This window comes from Pan troglodytes, chromosome 3 (genome assembly GCF_028858775.2).
Source record: "Pan troglodytes isolate AG18354 chromosome 3, NHGRI_mPanTro3-v2.0_pri, whole genome shotgun sequence".
Taxonomy (NCBI): Eukaryota; Metazoa; Chordata; class Mammalia; order Primates; family Hominidae; genus Pan; species Pan troglodytes.
In genome coordinates, this window is record NC_072401.2 from 60,755,508 (window position 1) to 60,775,635 (window position 20,128).

Consider the following 20,128-nt stretch of genomic DNA (forward strand, 5'->3'; position numbering starts at 1 on the left):
GATTTGAGAGTTGGATCATTCACTACCAGTTGTAATGAGAATCCTATCACTATTGGTAGGGAGAACACAAATAGACCCTGGAATGTGATAATTTAAATTTTTCATACTTTCAGTAATGGCAAATTATGTTGGTAATCTTTTGAAAGGGAAAGTGTTACTTATTAGGATGTATCACAAATTTATCAATATGAGAAAAGTAGAAATTATGACCACAATAGAGGCAAATGTTTTTTCTTCAGAGTTAATGCTTGGGAGAAAATAATAGAAGAGTGAGGACTAATAACCATCAAATTAAGATAAACGGTGAAAGCCAGAAAAGTCTCCTTGGAAGTGTTCCCAGATAAGGGGGCCTTGATTCAGACACCGAGAGAGGGTTCTCGGATTCCACACAGGTAGGAATTCAAGGTGAGTCACAGAGTGCAGTGAGAAAAGATAGTTCATTGAAAGCTATGACATTACAGAGTAGGGCATCCTCTGAAGGCAAGGAGTTGAATGCAACACCTTTGCTTCAAGTTTTTCTTATATAGGAGTCTTGTCTCTGTAAAGGACCTATTCACAAAGGTCCCTGGATTTTGTCTGCAGCTCCATCTCTGTACCATCTCTGGAGATCCCTCTGCCAGTCCACATGTCCTTGAAGGTATGGAGCCCCATCTAGCCAGAATTCCAGATGTCTACAGTGAGAGGAAGCTGTTTACTATTCCTTTCACTCAACCTTCCCTAGAAACAGCTCAGGGTAGATAACCAGCTGTAGTATTCAGGCACCCCACTCAGCGTCCTCAGCTTTCTTTCTCTTCAGCCTCAGTGACTACTTCTTTTCTCCATCCACATTCAGTATTTTCTCTTCAAAGATCTGTTCAAATTATGTTGGTATGATTAAAAAAACCTGGTGTTCCCCTGTTGGCAGTGGCACTTACTGACTGCATCTAGTTGATCATCTTGAGCACATTCCTGTGTATATATTCTTTTGAGAATTCTTTCTTGATGTCCCTGCCCCATTTTTTAATGGAGTTATTTGTGTATGTTTTGTTAATTTGTTCAAGTTCCTTATAGATTTTTGATATTAGGCGTTTATCAGATGCATAGTTTACAATTATATTCTCCCATTCTGTAAGTCATCTGTTTATTCTGTTGATAGTTACTTTTGTTGCACAGAGGCTTTTTAGTTCAGTTATGTTCTATTCTCCTGATTTGTTCTAGGGTTTTATAGTTTTAGGATATTGTACTAGCCTATTCTCATGTTGTTACTAAAGACATACCCGAGACTGGGTAATTTATAAAGGAAAGAGGTTTAATAGATTCACAGTTACACATGGCTTGGGCGGCCTTACAATCATGACAAAAGGCAAATGAGAAGCAATGTTATGTAATACATGGAGGCAGGCAAGAAGGCTTGTGTAGGGAAACTCTCCTTTATAAAGCTATAAGATCTCAACACACTTACTCACTATCATGGGAATATCATGGGAAAGATGTGCTACGATGATTCAATTACCTCTCACCACGTTCCTCCCACAACAGGTGGGAATTATGGGAGCTACAACTCAAGATGAAATTTGGGTGAGGACACAGCCAAATCATATCATTCTTCCCTTGGCCCCTTCCAAATATCAGGTCCTCACATATTAAAACCAATCATGCACTCCCTTCAGTTCTCCAAAGTCTTAACTAATTTCAGCATTAACTCAAAAGTCCACAATCCAAAGTCTCATCTGGGATAAGGCAAGTCCTTTTTGCCTATGAGCCTAAAAAACAAAAGCAAGTTAGTTACTTTCTAGATACAATGAAGAAACAGGCATTGGGTAAATACACTCCTTCTAAATGGCAGAAATTGGCCAAGACAAAGGGGCTCTGTGATGCTCTGGTGGGCGTCACAGTCCTACGGATATGTGATGTCATCCCCAGTGGCCCTGCTTTAAAATTCCTCTCTTTGTACTCTTTATCTTTATTTCTCAGCTGGCCAACACTTATGGAAAATAGAAGGAACCTACATTGAAATATTGAGGGCGGGTTCCCCTGATACACACACACACACACACACACACACACACATATATATACACATGCATTTACATACTACACCATAGAATACTACTAAGCCATAAAAAGAAACAAACTAATGGCATTAACAGCAACTTGCATGAAGTGGAAGAGCATTATTCTAAGTGAAGTAATTCAGGAATAGAAAACTGAACATCGTAAATCATCACTTATAAGTGGGATCTAAGCTATTAGGATGCAAAGGCATAAGGATGATGTAATGGGCTCTAAGGATTCAGATGGGAGGGTGGGAGGGGGTGAGGGATACAAGACTATACATTCAGGGCAAGGTACACTTCTCACATGATGTGTGCACCAAAACCTCAGAAATTACCACTAAAAAATTTATCCATCTAGTCATACACCACCTGTTCCCAAATAACTATTGAAGTAATTAAAAATATGAGAATAAAATCAACCAGATAAATATTTTTAAATATATGGAAAAAATATAACTTGCTCATGAAACCAAAGATGTAGCAAAATAGTTCAGTTTTACAGTAGGAAACAGGTAACAGTGGCTATATTTCTAATTCCACATAGTTTCCACTGAGAAATGACTTAAGCTCTTAGAACAGTAAACATTTGGCCATCATTTTTAGCAAAAATGTTACAATAAAGCTGCATGCAGCATAAAAGGGAAGCAATACTACATATCTCAAAATATCAAAGGAAGAGAGAGACTTTCTATACAATTTAACTATGTAATAGTTTCTTTAGCAACAGTTAAAACAACAGAATTCTGTTCAAAATGAAGCAAATTATTTTGAGTATGTGCAAAACAGTACTGATACTGTCAGTAGAGTTCTTAATGTTCTTGTGTTTATGTAAAATGTGTGAAATATGGTTAAGCTGAGTAAAATTTTTTTCATGTAACTTGTGAATTAAAACAACACATCTCAATATAAGTGCAACAAATTTCAATATGAGCTCATATGGCTTTATATTATTTTTTATTTTCCCTAGTGTTTTCCTCATTGCCACAAAATATTTCTAACCATTACCTGGGTGGTAAATCTCTGAAAAACAAATTTTTACTTGACAAGGTAGATTTCAAAAAGATTTTTTTTTGTCATAGGAAGAAAGAAATCTTGCATCACAATCTTTCTTGCTGGAATAAACTGAAGTCATCCCATCTATCAGGTTTTCCAGCTTCAAATGTCGGACATAACTAATCTCTTTTTTCCTTCTTCACTTTTCTAGTAAACTTCCAGAAACAAAACAGACAACACTTTGTGATGATATATGTCACAGTTGCCACACAGGCTAGCAGAAACCCAATCACATCCAAAGAGTGGTACTGGAACCAGGTGAGGTCACGGGCTGCAACTCAAAGGTGTTTGGCTCCTTTGTGGCGCATGACAAATTCAATCCAGAAGACTGCTCTATCCAGGGGCTTCACTGGTTGATCATGTTGAATTCTTGATAATTTCATAACATTCTCTTTATATCTGAAGGATAAAAATAAAGATACGAACACAGAAAGCAAGTTAATTTGCCTGTAGATATCAAGTCTATGTAAGGCTTTTAAAGTGTCAAATAATTCAAAGTAAATGTCAAAGAATTGACAGAGAATTTGTGTATTTTAATTTGAGTCATCATAGATAGTTTGGCTTTTAAATTGGACTTTTCTAATTGGCAAATATTTTTAAAGTAGAAATGGAAGGTCAGGGGAGAAACTTAGTTCTTTTCAAGCAGAGAAAATATAAGGCATTTTAATTGGTTTTTAATTGTTTAATTTTAAGTTTTTGTGGGTCCATATTAAGTGTATATATTTATGGGGTACATGAGATATTCTTTCTTGCTACAACCCAAGGCATGCGTCTCTCCTTTTTTGTGGCTTCCCTCTAAGTGTTACCTTTAAGAGAGGCTTTTACTGGCCAGACTATGATGGAGCCTCTAGGATTTTCTCTATTTTCTGTGCTTATTTTCTATTTGATTCCTAGAATTTTGTAAATGATTTATATATCTCGCAAAATATATATTTAAATATAAAATACAAAAGATAAATATACATACACTAAGTGAATAGTTCAAAAATGGAAGATCATCTTGAACATTATCTTGAGGTGAAGATACCAATTTAACTACTGTTCAGGTCATGGTATAGGCTATCACAACCTGCCTAGAATGACTCTCTTTTTCTGAACCATTTAGTGACTACTTTTGTCCTCCAACTAAGGATTAGCCTGACTTCGAATAACAACATTAGTTTTGCTTGTTTATGTAATTGAATTATATAATATGTACTCATTAGTGTCTTTTTCTTTAATGTAGCAGTTCTTAGGTAATTCCATTGCTATGTAATATTCTGTTGATTGATAAACCACAGATGATGTCTTCATTTTATGATGAATAGATATTTGGGTGGCTAATAAGTTCTGGACACTGTTGATAATTCTGTCATGAACACTCTTCTATATAACATTAGATTTATATATTTACGTATATCTGTTGGGTATATAATTGAGAGCAGAATTGCTGAGATAAAAGTTCATGCATACTTATGATTTACTTCTTGACTTTAAATTTTTTTGGAGTGTATTTTGTTAATTTCCAAAATTTAAAGATATTTTAGTAATAGTATTTTTAGCCTCCCTTATTTCCACTATGGCTGGATCATATAGTCTTCATGATATTGAATCTTTTTATATTTCCTAAGTCTTGACTTACTGCCCACCACATATCACTTCAAGCAACAATTAACTATTTGACGTACTCTAGGAAAAGTGTAAAGGAAATGTATTAAAATACACAACAATATGAATTAAAATAAAAACCATAAAAAACAACAAAAAATTAAGCTAGGTGAAATGTCATTTACACAGCACCCAAGACTGTATGATTCCATTTATATGAAACACCTAGAGAGAATAATCTATAGAGAAAGAAAAAAATTGGTGTTAGACTAGGACTAAGCAGTCATGAGAAGTGATTTTGGTGTCATTGAAGTTTCTTTTGTGTTGATAAAAATGTTCTAAAATTATATAATGGTGATAGTTTCATGACTCTGTAAACATAGTAAAATATTTGGATTTTATGGCATAAATAAGTGGATTTTAAGATATCAAAATTAAATCTCATTTTCAAGTCAGTAACATTAATGATAATAAAAATTAATTTTTCAGCAAGAAAATAGTTATATTCTAAGATATTTTGGATATTTAATTTAAAAATTTTATTATATTATTTCAAGTTTATTCTTCCTTTCTACTATGGATTCATTATGTTAAAATTTTAAGAAATGTATTTTTTATATTTTCTATATCATTTTAAAATTATTTTTGTTTATAAAATTGTTTCACTAACTGGTTACTCATTAGATATATGGGGCAAATACAATTTTTAAATAACAGATAAAAAGCAAAGCAAATTTCAGATTGGTTAAATCGTTTAAATTCTTGCAAAATTATTCTTTAATAAAAAGGATGAAACTCATGCACACTACTGACAAGAGAAGCTATCCACAAATACCACCTAGTGAAAAATATTGTTCTACTCACAAAGGATCATTAATTACTGTCTTCAGTGCATTCAACAAGTCTGTACTTGACATTGTGTGGAAGTCCAATCTAACAGCTGCTCCCTTGGCCTTCATGTGAGCAATATTATCAGGTTGATCAAAAAACAATGGAATGCCCACCATAGGGATCCCATGGTAGATCGCCTCATAGATGCCATTGGCTCCACCATGAGTTATAAAAGCTCTGGTTTTTGGATGACCTAGGATTGGATGAATTTCAGCAAAATTATTCATAGGAATAAAATGAGATGCACAATGAAAGGCTCTGAAAGTGACAGTGTTTTCTAGATAACACATTGAACTAATTTGGTATTACTTTTCAGACTTCAGACGAAAAAACACGTACTTGTTTAGGAGATGTAACTGAAGGCTATATGGTGTGTGTGACTTCAGACTGCAAAACTTAATGCAAGATTTCCAGTTGCACTAATGAAAAGTGCATTCTAGATTTTTTAAATGTGCATAAAAGAGGACAGCAAAGAGGCATGAAACGAAGTGTTATTTTAAGTACAGTCACAGAGTGTGATATGTGGGGTGTGCAAGGCAGCAGGCAGTGGGTTGTTGGTGGTGCTAGGATTGAGGAAAGACAGGTTACACTTCATCATGAAATGTGTCATTACTTTAAGATTAAGATTAGGAATTTAGTCCTCCGGAAAATACAGAGTCACTGATGATAGAAGAGCTATTATATTTAGTGGCATTTGAAATAACCCTGCAGGAGAGGAGAAAACAGGTGTAAAGTTGTAGAAACAGGAGACAGAGAGAGAGCCCAGGAAGATACTGAAAAATTCTGTGAGATATAATAACACCTGAAATAAAGATTCTCTCTGATTCTGACCATAAAGAATGTGAGTGTATATCATAAAATGCCAACAATTATAGCATATTCTTTTCCCCCTAGGACTGGAAAATAAATACAAAGAAGTTCCTTTTTGTTTTCCTATAAGAAATATTCAATAAGCATGTTTCAAGATGAACTATTAACATTATAATGTGCAGTTACTAATATATCCAGTATTTGTTCACCAGAGTGTTACCTAGAAGGTCATTCTGGGGTATCCACTTGTACAGCCGAGTATTGAGACCTAAGGCATCTGGTTTATTCCCATCAAATCTCCACAGAACCTGTTATGGTAAAGAGAATATCTTATTCCATGAGTGGAACTCAAAAATTATAGAATGTTAGAACTGTAAAAAGGGTAGGAATGAGATCAAGGGATGTTTGTAAATAAATCTACTCAAAGACTGATGTAAAAAGAATACTCACGTTTTATTTTCTTAACTTTTATAATGATTTAGATATATAAGAAACCATGATTTTCCAAAATAGTACCTTAGAAAAATAAGATTATCAATGAAAAGTTCAAGTATTTAAAAAATTGTTACACTTTTTAAAAGACCTACCTGCGGCCAACCATCATATGAAGAAAAAAAAAACATCACAGATCATTAGAGAAATTCAAATCAAAACCATAATGAGATAGCATCTCACACCAGTCAGAATGGCCATTATTAAAAATTCAAAAAATATCATGATGTTGGCGAGGTTGTATAGAAAAGGAATGCTTATACTCTGTTGGTTGGAATGTAAGTTAGTTCAACCATTGTGGGAGACAGTGTGGCCATTCCTCAAAAACCTAGAGGCAAAAATACCACGAAACCCAGCAATCCCACTACTGGGTATATAACGAAAGGACTATAACTTGTTCTTTTATAAAGATCCATGAAAATATATGTTAGTTGCAGTACTATTCACAATAGCAAGGATATGCAGTCAACCTAAATGACCATCAGTTATGGAATGAATAAAGAAAGTATGGCATATATACACTACAGAATATTATGCAGCCATAAAAAAACAAAAATATGTATTTTTCAGAGATAAGGATGGAGCTGGAGGCCGTTGGCCTTAGCAAACTAACATAGGAATTGAAATCCAAATGTGACATGTCCTCACTTATGAGTGGAAGCTAAAAGATGAGAACACTTGGACACATAGATGGCAACAACATACACTGAGATGTATTGGAGGGTGGAGGGTGGGAGGAAAGAGAGGATCAGGTAAAATAATAAATGAATATTAGTCTTAATACCTGAGTGATGAAACAATTAGTACAACAAACCCCCATGACACAAGTTCACCTATGTAAAAAACCTGCACATGTACTCCTGAACTTAAAAGTTAAAATTAAAATTTAAATTAATTTAATTTAAAAAATAAAAATATTCTAAAAAAAGTAAAAAAATTATAGGGAGTCATTGTAATTCTAGTGTAATAAAACAGTAACTATTTAGTAATGACCTATTTTTTTATGTATTTTATATCGTTTTCATCTCCAAATTTAATTGCAGTGTATTCATTTGTTTTTGAATAATAAGAGAAGTAGTTTAAATGTATCTACTTGTCGGTAGGTTATTATATTAGAGCCTGTTGTCCTTTGATTGACAAAATAGCAAGTCTATAAAATAAGCTACTTATAAGAAATAAATAAATGCTGCCAGGGTTTTATGTATAACTTCATTGGAATTACAAATTATCAAGCACTACTTCTAAGAAAAATTTCAAGTGACAATTTTTGACACAAATTCAGAATATTACCAGTATTGTTAATTTTGGATTTTTTTTTGGCCTAGAAATGAGGAACCTGTTGGTATCATGAATACAAAAAAAGCTATTGAATAAACTCAAAATTGTATTTTGCTGAATTTGGTCAACTGATTATTAACACTTAGACAATGTGCTACAAAGATTTGACAACAGTGAATAATATGTTCTGCTATAGCCAAGACATTTTTATTTTAAGTTACTAATTTTGAAACTCCGAAGCAATCCTCACAAACTGAACAATAATTTACAGTGTTTAACTTTTATTTGCTACATCAGTGTTAAAGTAACTCAGGTTTCAGCAAAAAGTTAGAGGTCATTACAAGAAAGCTTTATCAGATAGGAAATTAAAAAGTCATTCACAAATACACAAAGGTCCCTTGTTTATTTTATATAGAAGAAAATATATTCCTACTATGTTCTATGGAGGGGACATCTGAACCTGTTCCCCCACTTGGCTTCCTTCTGTTTGACTCCTTTCTATATTTCCTTCTGCTGCCTCCATTGGGAGGAGTTGTTAATCTGGTAGTTAGTGCTGAGTCCTTGTGGGGCCACATTTTATACTGGACAGGATCCACCTTCAGGTCAGGATCCATCTCCATCCTTTCTCTTTCATCTTCCTGCTTCAGGCAGTGTTCTCTATTTGTTGTCACATATTTCACATAAGCATTTGACTTAAAGTACAAACAGAAATAGTACATTCCTTAATTGTAAACATTCACCAAGAGCTTCCAGAGTACAATAAGTAATAGAGGTGGCCCAAGAGTAAGTCAAATCTTCTTCACTCATTGGATACTGCTGAGATTAGCAAAACAGCTTTGAAGAAAATAATCATAAGTCTTCCTTGTATTTCTACAAAGACACCGTTCTGGATATATATTTTTAGTTGAAAACACCTAAAAGTCATTCTAAAGACTACATTAAGCACCATTTTCACCTACCTGGAATATATTGAGTTAAATTCAGCAGTGTGTATGACTGTTAATATCAGAAATTAAAAATAACCATGAGTCTCAAGTTCCCTTTTGTGGATACATACGGGGTACTGAGTTCCCACTGGTACTAACAGGAACCACTCAGGCGTACCAAGGGCAGTAACTCCCCAGGGCCACATGTAACCACTAAGTCTGAGGCACAACTATTACTTGTGTCAGTGGAAGCTATACAAGCATATTTAAGGCTGTATTTGGCTGTAAAGAGTTCAATCTACTCTTAATATTCTTTCTATATAGATCTCAAGCCTCTTTCAGTAGTTTTCCACACCAGTAAGGCACTTTATCTTACCTTTTGTGGGATCTTGGCCAGGGCTGTTGCTATTACATTGGCCCTTTCTGCTGTCATGTTACTTATGATTGACCCCAGAGAAAACACCACAACACCATTTTCTCCAGAGCTCTGTACAAACTCCTCCATTTCCTGTGGAAAAAAAATTGTTTCATCACAAAAGAGTATCACCACAGCAGGCACTACTAAAGAATTGGTACCAAATATTAAAGAGAGAAAATCAAGTATTTTGAGGAATTATTGGAGTAAATAATATTTTTTAACTGACTCAATCACTCAGTTTCTTTGCAAGAAGATGTTTGAGATAGTTGGCCTCTGTTAAGGATATTTGTGTAAATATGTGTGTATATGTATGTATGTGTCTGCATGTGTGTAATGGAGAAAAGAAATGGAGCTATTACATTGTAGTCAGGGAGATAATGTTAAAAACTATACCCAGACTCTTCACTTATAATACTATAATAACTAATATAAGTTCTTGGAAAAGTGGCACCACTCGGCTTTAATCCTATGTTTTTGTTCTACTAAATCACTTGTGTTTATTTCAGGCAGGTTTTCTGTAGAATTCTTTTAGTTTGAAGCCATTAGTGGTCTACTTCCCTAAATATGAGCACTGAGGAAAAGATATTCACAGTTGGGATAATTTTATATCTACATTTATGTTCCTCTACAATGCTTTATGCTTCACTTAAAGTTTGTCAGAGTTTTCCAGTAGTTTTTCAAAAAATGAAAATAAAAGCTGGTGGTTAAGAATCACTGACATTCCTGAGTCTAGTATTGTGATATGGAATTTTTATGAATCCGTCCTGAGAGTCTCATTTATCATACAGAATTGTAGAGTTTATAGTTAATAGTTGAATAATTGTACCTTTCAGGTTGTTGTTTAGGTGGAGCACCTATTGCCCTGAAATCACACTGTTAAATTGATGTGCTATTTATAACTGCATGTGAGGAACTCTCATCATCACTTTGTTGTGTCTCAGAGGCAGCACTTGCACCAGAATAGAAGAGGCCACCAGGCCTTTCTGCAGGGGATCTTGTCTCTCTTTTGAGTAGCTCACGCACACCACATTACACTCCCGGTGAAGATGTGCTTGGCTGCAATTGATTGAGAATTCTTCTGATTTGAGTTCCCCAATGTATACCAATATTTAAATTTAAATATTTTCAGATTTAATCATTGGGGTAAAACTTTTCCAAATGGTTTTTAACAAAACAAAGAAAAAAATGTCTAAATGTAAACAGTGCACCACTTATGGCAGAGTGTTTTTTAAAATATGATTTTTAATCTTATGTTAATGTGAGAATCCTTGTACTACTATTCCACGTAATAGTAGTGTTGTGTGTGATTGCAGTCATCTGTAGCCACATTTAATGTAACTCGTTTTCAGTGTTTCATCTCACTGGCTTGATATCAGAGCCTTGTTTTTCTACCCAGTGTTGAAGGAATCTAACCTCTGTTTAGAGATTCATCACTGATATTGACTGGTTGTTTCTCCTTTTGTGATAATATTATAAAAATAATACAAAATTAATGTAAGAAATTTTATAAAAGTATGAAAATTTTTTAAAAAATAATTTTTCTAAAACTTCTACCTAGAGATATTATTTATAGAAAATATGTTTTTTTATTATAGCATTTGTCTTATTTATATAGGTCAATGTATACATGTGACACTTATTGAGAAAATTTTAATCTTATTGTATATATATTTTATCCTGCAAAAACTTGCCACCTTGTTATATTTATCATTTTCTAACTCTATTTGTATTATGGCTGATGGTGTAATTGAACATTCCATTGATAAAATTATTTTAATGCTATTGTATGCACATACATTTTAATCATTCTTTCATGTAAGATGTTGGATTACTTCTAATGTTAATTTTGTGAATATTTTCCATAAGGTTTAATAGGTGCACCTTGATTTTTTATGATTTCACATGAATATATTACAAAATTAATAACAATATGCATTTTTAAAACACTTGATGCATTTTCTCAAGTGTCTTATTCTCTTAAAATATATAGAAATTATCTGAGAATGTAACATATAATTGAAAAGAAAGCAACCTGGGTTAGCAATTATTTTACATAATAAACAGTTAAATAGCTGGTTTCACAACCATTGACTTGCATTCAAAGCTTTCTGCAAGTTAATAACAAGACCTAGTATTAGTAATGACCACTATTGTACTACTAGTCAACCTTTTTTCTTGTCCTTCTACACCTCCTACTCTCTTCCTCCTCCTGTTTGCACTGTCAGTTTCCCTTAATGTGAATGGGGAAATCTTTCAAGAGCAGTGTAGAGTGGCATAGATTTTTCATTAGTCTTACCTCAGCTTTTGTCTCTTGAGAAAGTGACTATATAAAGCCCATACAATTTGCATTAAACATAGACAGTGAGTTTTAACAATGGAATAACATCTCAGTTTTATGTAAGCAAACATGTTATTTTAAGAGGTTGCATAATAATGCATTGAAGAAGGCTTTCTTTGTACATATGCCTTAAAATGTGATATTAATTTTGAGGTGATATTAATATATGAGGTTTTTGTGTTCCTTCAAAAAGAATATAATCTTATATGCTGACAGAATTTTTTTTCATATTGAAACTAAGGGCACTATTCAGATACAAGTGGTAGAAATTATTTGTTCTTTATTATACATGCATTGTTCACTATCTCTATGCTTCTCTGTCAGGCACCTATGATGTTGAGACAAGTTCCCCCAGGAAGCTTTACTGAGTTGCTTGTCACAAGGCATACATCATCTGCTCTAATAGGTATGTTTATGCTCTAAAATGTTAAATTCTGTGATCTCAAAGCAGAAATGATTTAAATGCTTTATTAAAATCAAGTGAACCCTGGGTTTGTCTGCACATATTTAAGGCACACATTTATATTGTTGAGGAAGGGTTTTAAGCTGGAATGCTGGTGAAGATCCTTTTTACTTATGGTAGAATTTTAGAATTTCAAGTAGCTCAACTTGCTGTCACAATTGATATGTCTAATTTTAATCAAGTCCACAGGGTATCTGTCATCTATGACTTTCCAAGAGAATATAACCTTGATGTGCTGAATAATCTGGTTCTCTTAAACGAGGAATGATATCTCAAGTGACTTGCACATGTTAAGTAGTTAGTAGTATTAGTAATAAAATAAAGATAATTGCAAAATTAATAACATTTCTGAGCCACTGACTGTATGCCAGAGACATTTTAAGTGTTTTGTCTGTTGTAATATTTTTTTCCACACAACACAATATGAAGTTGGCACTATTTTAGTAAATGTAGGCATAATTATTTCTATCAGCTTTCTAGTCCACTTTTCCATCATCTGCTACCTGAATCCATGCAAAATTTCCTGAATGGTTGGCTCTTTACAGTGTGGCCCTTCTGTAATTTAATCCATTGAATATCTTGGAGGCTTTTCTTAAAAAAGAGAATCGTTTCATATATATTTATTTCTTAACTCTTTTTAGTAGTTTTTCAATATTCTTAACAAATATTTCAACTCCTAAAACATATCTGGCTCTAATTTACCTCTTAATATCATCTGATTCTTAATCATTCCCTGAAAACAAAACCTGAGGACTTGAGAACTGTCCTGACCACTTTATCTGCTTTCCCTTTTTGTCTGCCCCTCCCCGTCATTCTTTTACCTATTCCTACATATTGTTCAGCTCTCATCTTACTAATCAGTAACTCCAGGATACTTTCTATTATCTCCACTGATGCTTTCTTGACATTGGGTTTTTCCTTGAGATAATATTTTTTTATAACATTTTCATTAATTACTTATATTCTATATTTCAAAGTAGAATGTAAAGTATGTAGGGATGGAAACTGTGTCTTTTTTTTTCTCTGAAATTTCTGCACTTACTTGTGTTTTGTGCTAATCCCTTTATAAATATTCTTTGAATGAATGATCAATACCTTCTTAGGTGTTGCATAATCAAGACTTTACTTTAACCAACTCTATTTTCAAAGTCTCCTTACTATTCCTCTCTATCTGTAATATGCATAAAACTCACATATGTGTGATGGTATTAACATGTACATGAGTTCCTAATTGGTATCTGCTTTACACCACCTACTTCCCATCTTTCTTTCAGTGTAAGTCAAACATTCTGAATGAAGACTATAGAATCATTTCTACTGAAACTTCGAAACCAACAAAATAAAACCAATGAAAGTATGTTTACCTTAGGTAGGGGTTTGGCAGGTTTGCAGTGGAGTCCTCCAACAAAATCAACGTTTGGTAAGAATAGATGAGGAAACTGAAAATTCCAGGAGTTTCGCATTAGCCATATGTCAGCTTTCCCCATTGTCTCAAATAAGGTAGTGGGTCTTCCTGACAAGAATAAAGAAAAGAAAAAGTGGATGACGTAAGATAATTACTTTATATAACTTTCTGAAAGGGGTTAGAATAACGTAGGCAAAGATGTAGGTAAAGTTTGTGTGCTTTGAAAAATATATACATATATTCATATATATGAATAATATATTTTTATGTATTATATATTTTGCCCATGTTTATTTATAAGAAAGGCAAAGTGGTGGGAGAATTATGAGGTTAAGCGACATCTCTAATGTCATGTCAGTATACTCACAATTTTTAAAATAAGTCATAGATAATTAAACATCAATTTATTTTCTCTTTAAAGCTTCAATAGTAGCATATAGATATTTAAACAACTCTTTGAGCTCCATAATCAATTAATTCTACTGTACCCATAAAAACAATTTTCTAACAGTCTAGTTTGCACAGCTCATTTAGCTAATCCTTTTATCCTTGGTTCTTCAAGTGAACTCTGGACTATTTTGAGAGTGTGGCAGAAATCCTTGTACCAACTACTCATTTGGATTTGAGCTAAAATCTTAATAATATTACCTTTTAAGTAAATATATTTGTAAATTATAGCTAGATATTTTTGAGAAATTATTGAAATAGTGATCTGTACTCAAATTTAATCTGTCTCATATTTTTTAATAAAGAGACATAGTTTCAAATAAACTATATAGATCTAACAACCTTCACACTTCAACAAGATAATTGGACTTCAAATGAATGAATTCCAATTCTTTAGTGAAGGAGTATAGAAACATTAGAAACTTCAAATTACCCTTATTGATTTTTGCATCTGAGATGTAGACATTATCTCTCTCTACTGTGAAGGAAACCTTCTGGTAACATGGGAATATCTTTTAATTTCTAAAAAAGAAAACCGAGGTTTACAAGGAAAAATTTCTGCCGTTTTATAGATTGCTGTAGAAAAATGTGTAATTACTCATTCTAAATCTATACATTGGGTAAGATGTTACTTGATGGATTTTACTGTTTTTAAGATCTAAAACATTATATAGTAAAACAGATGTGTAATTGCTTAAAGTCTTAGGTGTGCTAATATATAGGTTATGATTTCCTGGGGTGTTCTGTATGAGTGATGGCCACAGGGTTTTAACAGACCCTATAATTTAAGCTTTTCTATAATATTTGTGAGATTGATGGATCATCTTGTATTTTCATTTCATAAATTCACTTAACAAAAATGCCACTTCCCTGTCTTTATGGCTTTATGTAAGCTCTGCTTCAAATTCTTACCTAAAACTTCACTGTAAAACTGATCCCACTTCTTCATATCACACATTTGGAACCAAAAGTCAAAATAAAGCACATAGATCATATTTTTTACCCTCTCCATGAAAGTCATTTGATCACTTAATTTTGACATAACAATAGGTATGTAGGAAGGAGGGAAAATCAGTCCTCCACTGTGCCTTTCAATTGTGTAGCCAGGAGTAAAGCAGAGACTGTACACAAAGGGTATGTTAAATAGCTCAGCCAGCAGCTCACCACAAGGAAAAAAAGCATCTGCAAAAATGATGTCAAATCTTGACTCTTGTAGTTTTTTCATAAGTTTCTTATTTGAAACTACATCTTTACAGAAGTTTCTAAATATGTCATATAATTCCCACAGGATTTCTTGTTCTTGTGAAAAATATAACCAAAAGCTTTCTTTTCGAATGTCTGACCATCTCTTAACCTGTTGCATGATGATATTCTCAAATTCAGTTTTAGTTAAAGATGTAGGATAAACTTCAAATTTAAGAGTGGATGCATCATTGGGATCAAAAAGAATGGAAGCTGAAGATGCCAGTACAGTCACCTCATGACCTCTCTGAACAAGCTCTTTCAGGATTGTCTTCATATTCATCCAATGGCTGTATTCTGCGGCCCACACCAGCACCTTTCCACAACTCCCAGAGCTAAAGTAACAACTGAGATGTATCAGCAGAAGAACTGAAGTCCATTTCAGAGCCATCCTGGTGCAATGTGATCATTCTTTTCAAGTCACTGTTTCTTTCTCATACTTATATACAGAGATAAATCAATCAAGTTAAAACATAACTCCTTCAATTCAAAGTAAATACATTATATGAACATCCTGAGTCCATGGATGGCAAGAAGACAAACAAAGTTCGATTACTTCATATTTACTCAAGGATGTTTGCTGTTTCTTTTATGTTTATTTTCGCTGTCATCCACCTAAGATTATGACCTTGCAAGTACCCTGTTTTATGTAACGTATTTTATAATAGTGTCAAGAACAGTGGCAAGTGAGAGAGTCCTGCAGGGCCCTTGACACAGAATAAGAGATGAAGTGACTGTACAATGCAAATAGCATTTTTGAATATCGTGGTTCAAGGAATATCTTGTAAAACTTTGTTGAAGTATAATCCAAATACCGTATGCTTCATCAATTATTATTTTAAATTAAGTATTTCCTTGTAAATTCACAGATTTGTGCATCCAACATAACAATGAGTTTTATCTAAAAAAAAAAAAAATCCTGTATATTAGCTCTCTTCTCCCCACTGAATTTCTGCATCCATCCTGCACTGGGCAACTAGTAATCTAATTTCTCCCTCTACAAATATACCTATTCAGGATCTTTTTAAATATAAATGAAACTATACAATATGTGGACTTTTGTGGTTGGCTTCTTTTATTTAATTTAATGTTTTTAAAGGACCGACCATAGAACAGTTTAAATAAGGACTTCATTTTTATTGCCAAATAGTATCAGATGCTATTTATAAACACAATTTATTTATTCATTTATCAGTTGATGGATATTGATTTTCTTTCACTTTTGGCCATTATGAATAGCATTGATTAACATTGATGTGCATCATTTCTGTGGACATGTTTTTATTTTTCTTGGGGATATGCCTATAAAGGCAATTACTGAATTATGTGGTAAATGTAAATATAACCTTTTGAGGAATTGCTAGACTTTTTCAGAGTGAGTGAATAATTTTCTATTCTCACCAACAATGTATGAGGGTTTCAATGTCTCCACCCTTTTCTTTCACACAACCAAAAAGGTTATTTTTTATTTCAATTTATAAACACACTCCAACAGACACAAAAAAGGAAGGTTTCCTTCCGCATATTGGAGGGAAAAGTGAATAAATTAAACACTAACTTACCTAATACTTCACTGTAAAACTGATCCCACTTCTTTTTGTTAAAAATCTCAAATGCAAAGTCAAAATGAAGAAAATGCAACAGATTTTTCACCTTTCTACAAATGTATTTTGGTACTAAGTTCTGATATCACAACAGTTACATCAAAAGGAGGTAATGTAAGTTCTCCACAGAGTTCTTGGTACATACTGCCAGTTGTAAATTGATGATTGTAGACCAAATGTATAACAAATGTTTAACAGATTAAGTTGTTCAGATAGCAGCTCACTACTGAGAACTGACATCTGCAAGAATGACATAAATTCTGGAATCTTGTTGTTCCTCATAATTTTCTTGTTCAAAACAGCATACTCACAGAGCTTTTGAACAGTATCAGAACATTCATGATATGTAGTTTTTGCATCTTTGAATCATATGCCAACAATGTACTCTTTGGAAACTTATATGTCCACAACTTGATCAACTTCATAAAAATGAAATCAAGTTCCTTCTGAGTAAAAGATGTGGGATAAACCTCAAATTTAACAGCAGATTGTTGGAATCAAAGAGGATGGAAGCTGAAGGTGACAAGCACAGTTACCTCTTGGTGTTCTGAGCAAGTTCATCAAGTATCAACATTAAATTGATACAAAGACTGTATTTCATTGGCCACACCAGCACATTCTCGCAGGACTCAGAGCTAGAATACAACTATCAGCATAAGAAACAAAAAAGCCCATTTCTTAGACAACTTGTTAAAATGCTATCTTTCTTTATAACTTTCTCTAACTGGGTACATATCAATATCAATGTCACAATGATTTAAGTATTGACAATAGAGGTTTTGGAAAGCAAGTGAATAAAGAAAAGGATGAATGATTTTGTGTTTGCATGTGTGAATAATCAATTTCATTCTTATTGTAAATGTGGCTGTCTCCAGAACAAGAGATAATTTAATTGTCTATGCAGAGTTTCTAGTATAAGAAAGCAGCATTGTGTCAACAGTGAGGCAGGTGTGTGATCTATTCTTATTTATCTTAACATTCTCAAATAGACCGTCTTCATTTCCTCTACGTATTTTCGCAATTATGATATAAGCATCATTTCATGTTTCTTGACATTGTTTTTGTGACTATAGAAATTCATTTTCTTTTTATCCAAACAGATATGTTTTAAGTACAATTACAGTTACTTTGCTTCATTTGAAAATATTTTGTCTAAATCACAATATTTTCTTTTTCTGAATATTTGCAGCATTCCTTACGTTTCTCACTCTTAGAAAGTATTTATCTTCTAAATGCCTACCCCTGAACTTGTTTCACAGATTGCCTTGTAATTCAGGTAATTTGTACTTTTAAAAAGTCTCACCAGAAATTTACATCAAAGTAGAATTAGGAAGGAAAAGATGCATATCACAAAATATACAAATTTATTTTTATTCTATCAATAATCTGTTAACCTGAAATGAGGTAAATCTTTCTTAAAAGGATGTTTGAACACAGTTTCTGAGCAAATATTGCCTACAGAGTGGCAATATTGTTCAATATTTTTAATGTCCTTGAGTGCATGCATTATGTGTCACCCAGATTTTCCCTTTGGGAATATATAAATTACTTTCCAGCTGATGAAGTGACTGACAACTGACATACATCACCTATAAGTGCTCTCTCTCAGTACAGCGCTGCTGAAAGCTATCTAGTATAAAGTGACCTTTCCAAGACAGCCCATATGCAACGCCTGGTCATATGTAAGACTTTGAAGGCCCATTCTCCTCATTTCAATGTGGACCAACTCTGAAGGGCTAACTTGTCTTCAGAACTCCCAGTGGGTGAGATGAAACCTATGCTGAGACTGCATGTCTTAGCATGCTCAGGGTGCTATATAGAAAAATACCATACATTGCCTAGCATATAGACAAAAAACATTTATTTGCCACAGTTCTTGAGGCTGAAGGTTTCACAATCAAGATGCTGGTATTGGGCATTCCTCCAAGATGGCAGCCTGTCACCTTGTCTTAATGGGGAAAAGAGATGAATGTGTTCTTGTGAGCAAATTTTGGAATGAAATTAATTCCACTAATGAGGACTCTGCCTTCGTGACCTAAACACCTCCTAAAAGGTTCTGTCTGCTAATACAGTCATTTTGGTTATAAGAATTTTAACATATTAATCTTTGGAGCACTCAAACATTCAAACCATTGCACTGAATTATATCCTAATTTGTTCCACAGTCCAGTCTTGCTTCCTACTTTTTCACAGATGTTATTTTCAATAAAACTCCCGTATTATCTCCCTCAAAAACATATTCAGCTTAGAGTCTACTTCTTGGAGCCACCCAGCATTTGAAAATATGTACCAAGAGAGGTCAGAAAAAAAGAGCAGACAACAAAATGAGATTATAGAGTTGGATCATTCACTACCAGATGTAATGAGAATCCTATCACTATTGGTAGGGAGAACACAAATAGACCCTGGAATGTGATAATTTAAATTTTTCATACTTTCAGTAATGGCAAATTATGATGGTAATCTTTTGAAAGGGAAAGTGTTACTTATTAGGATATATCACAAATGTATCAATATGGGAAAAGTAGAAATTATGACCACAATAAAGGCAAATGCTTTTTTCTGCAGTTAATGCTTGGGAGAAAATAATAGAAAAGTGAGGACTAATAATCATCAAATTAAGGCAAACGGTGAAAGCCAGAAAACTCTCCTTGGAAGTGTTCCCAGAAAAAGGGGCCTTGATTCAGACACCGAGAGAAGTTTCTCAGATTCCACACAGGAAGGAATTCAAGGTGACTCACAGAGTGCGTTGAGAAAAGATAGTTCATTGAAAGCTACGACATTACAGAGTAGGGCATCCTCTGAAGGGAAGGAGTTGAATGCAACACCTTTGTTTCAAGTTTTTCTTATATAGGAGTCCTATAAAGGACCTATTCACAAAGGTCCCTGGATTTTGTCTGCAGCTCCATCTCTGTGCAGTCTCTGGAGATCCCTCTGCCAGTCTACATGTCCTTGAAGGTATGGAGCCCCATCTAGCCACAATTCCAGATGTCTACAGTGAGAGGGAGCTGTCTACTATTCCTCTGATTCATCTTTCCCTAGAAATCGCTCAGGGTAAAGAACCAGCTGTAGCTGTAGTATTCAGGCACCCCATTCAGTGTCCTCAGCCTTCTTTCTCTTCAGCCTCAGTGACTACTT

The 20,128-nt window shown here is 33.7% G+C and overlaps 1 protein-coding gene across 2 annotated transcripts; it reads right to left on the minus strand.

Annotated features, from left to right (window-relative positions):
• Positions 1 to 1,267: 1,267 nt before the first annotated feature.
• LOC100611992 (UDP-glucuronosyltransferase 2B11) lies at positions 1,268 to 15,788 on the minus strand. Of its 2 annotated transcripts, XM_003310359.6 has the most exons (6): positions 15,057 to 15,788; positions 13,657 to 13,805; positions 9,450 to 9,581; positions 6,598 to 6,685; positions 5,541 to 5,760; positions 1,268 to 3,488 (listed from the first exon to the last, which is right to left on the minus strand). In XM_003310359.6, the coding sequence occupies exons 1-6, from the start codon at positions 15,775 to 15,777 to the stop codon at positions 3,368 to 3,370; spliced, it is 1,431 nt and encodes a 476-aa protein (XP_003310407.3). In that variant the 5' UTR covers positions 15,778 to 15,788; the 3' UTR covers positions 1,268 to 3,367. The 2 variants fall into 2 exon arrangements, with proteins under 2 accessions (XP_003310407.3, XP_054539020.1); XM_054683045.2 differs by lacking the exon at positions 5,541 to 5,760 and having other exon boundaries at positions 3,377 to 3,488.
• Between the last annotated feature and the right edge of the window lie 4,340 nt (positions 15,789 to 20,128).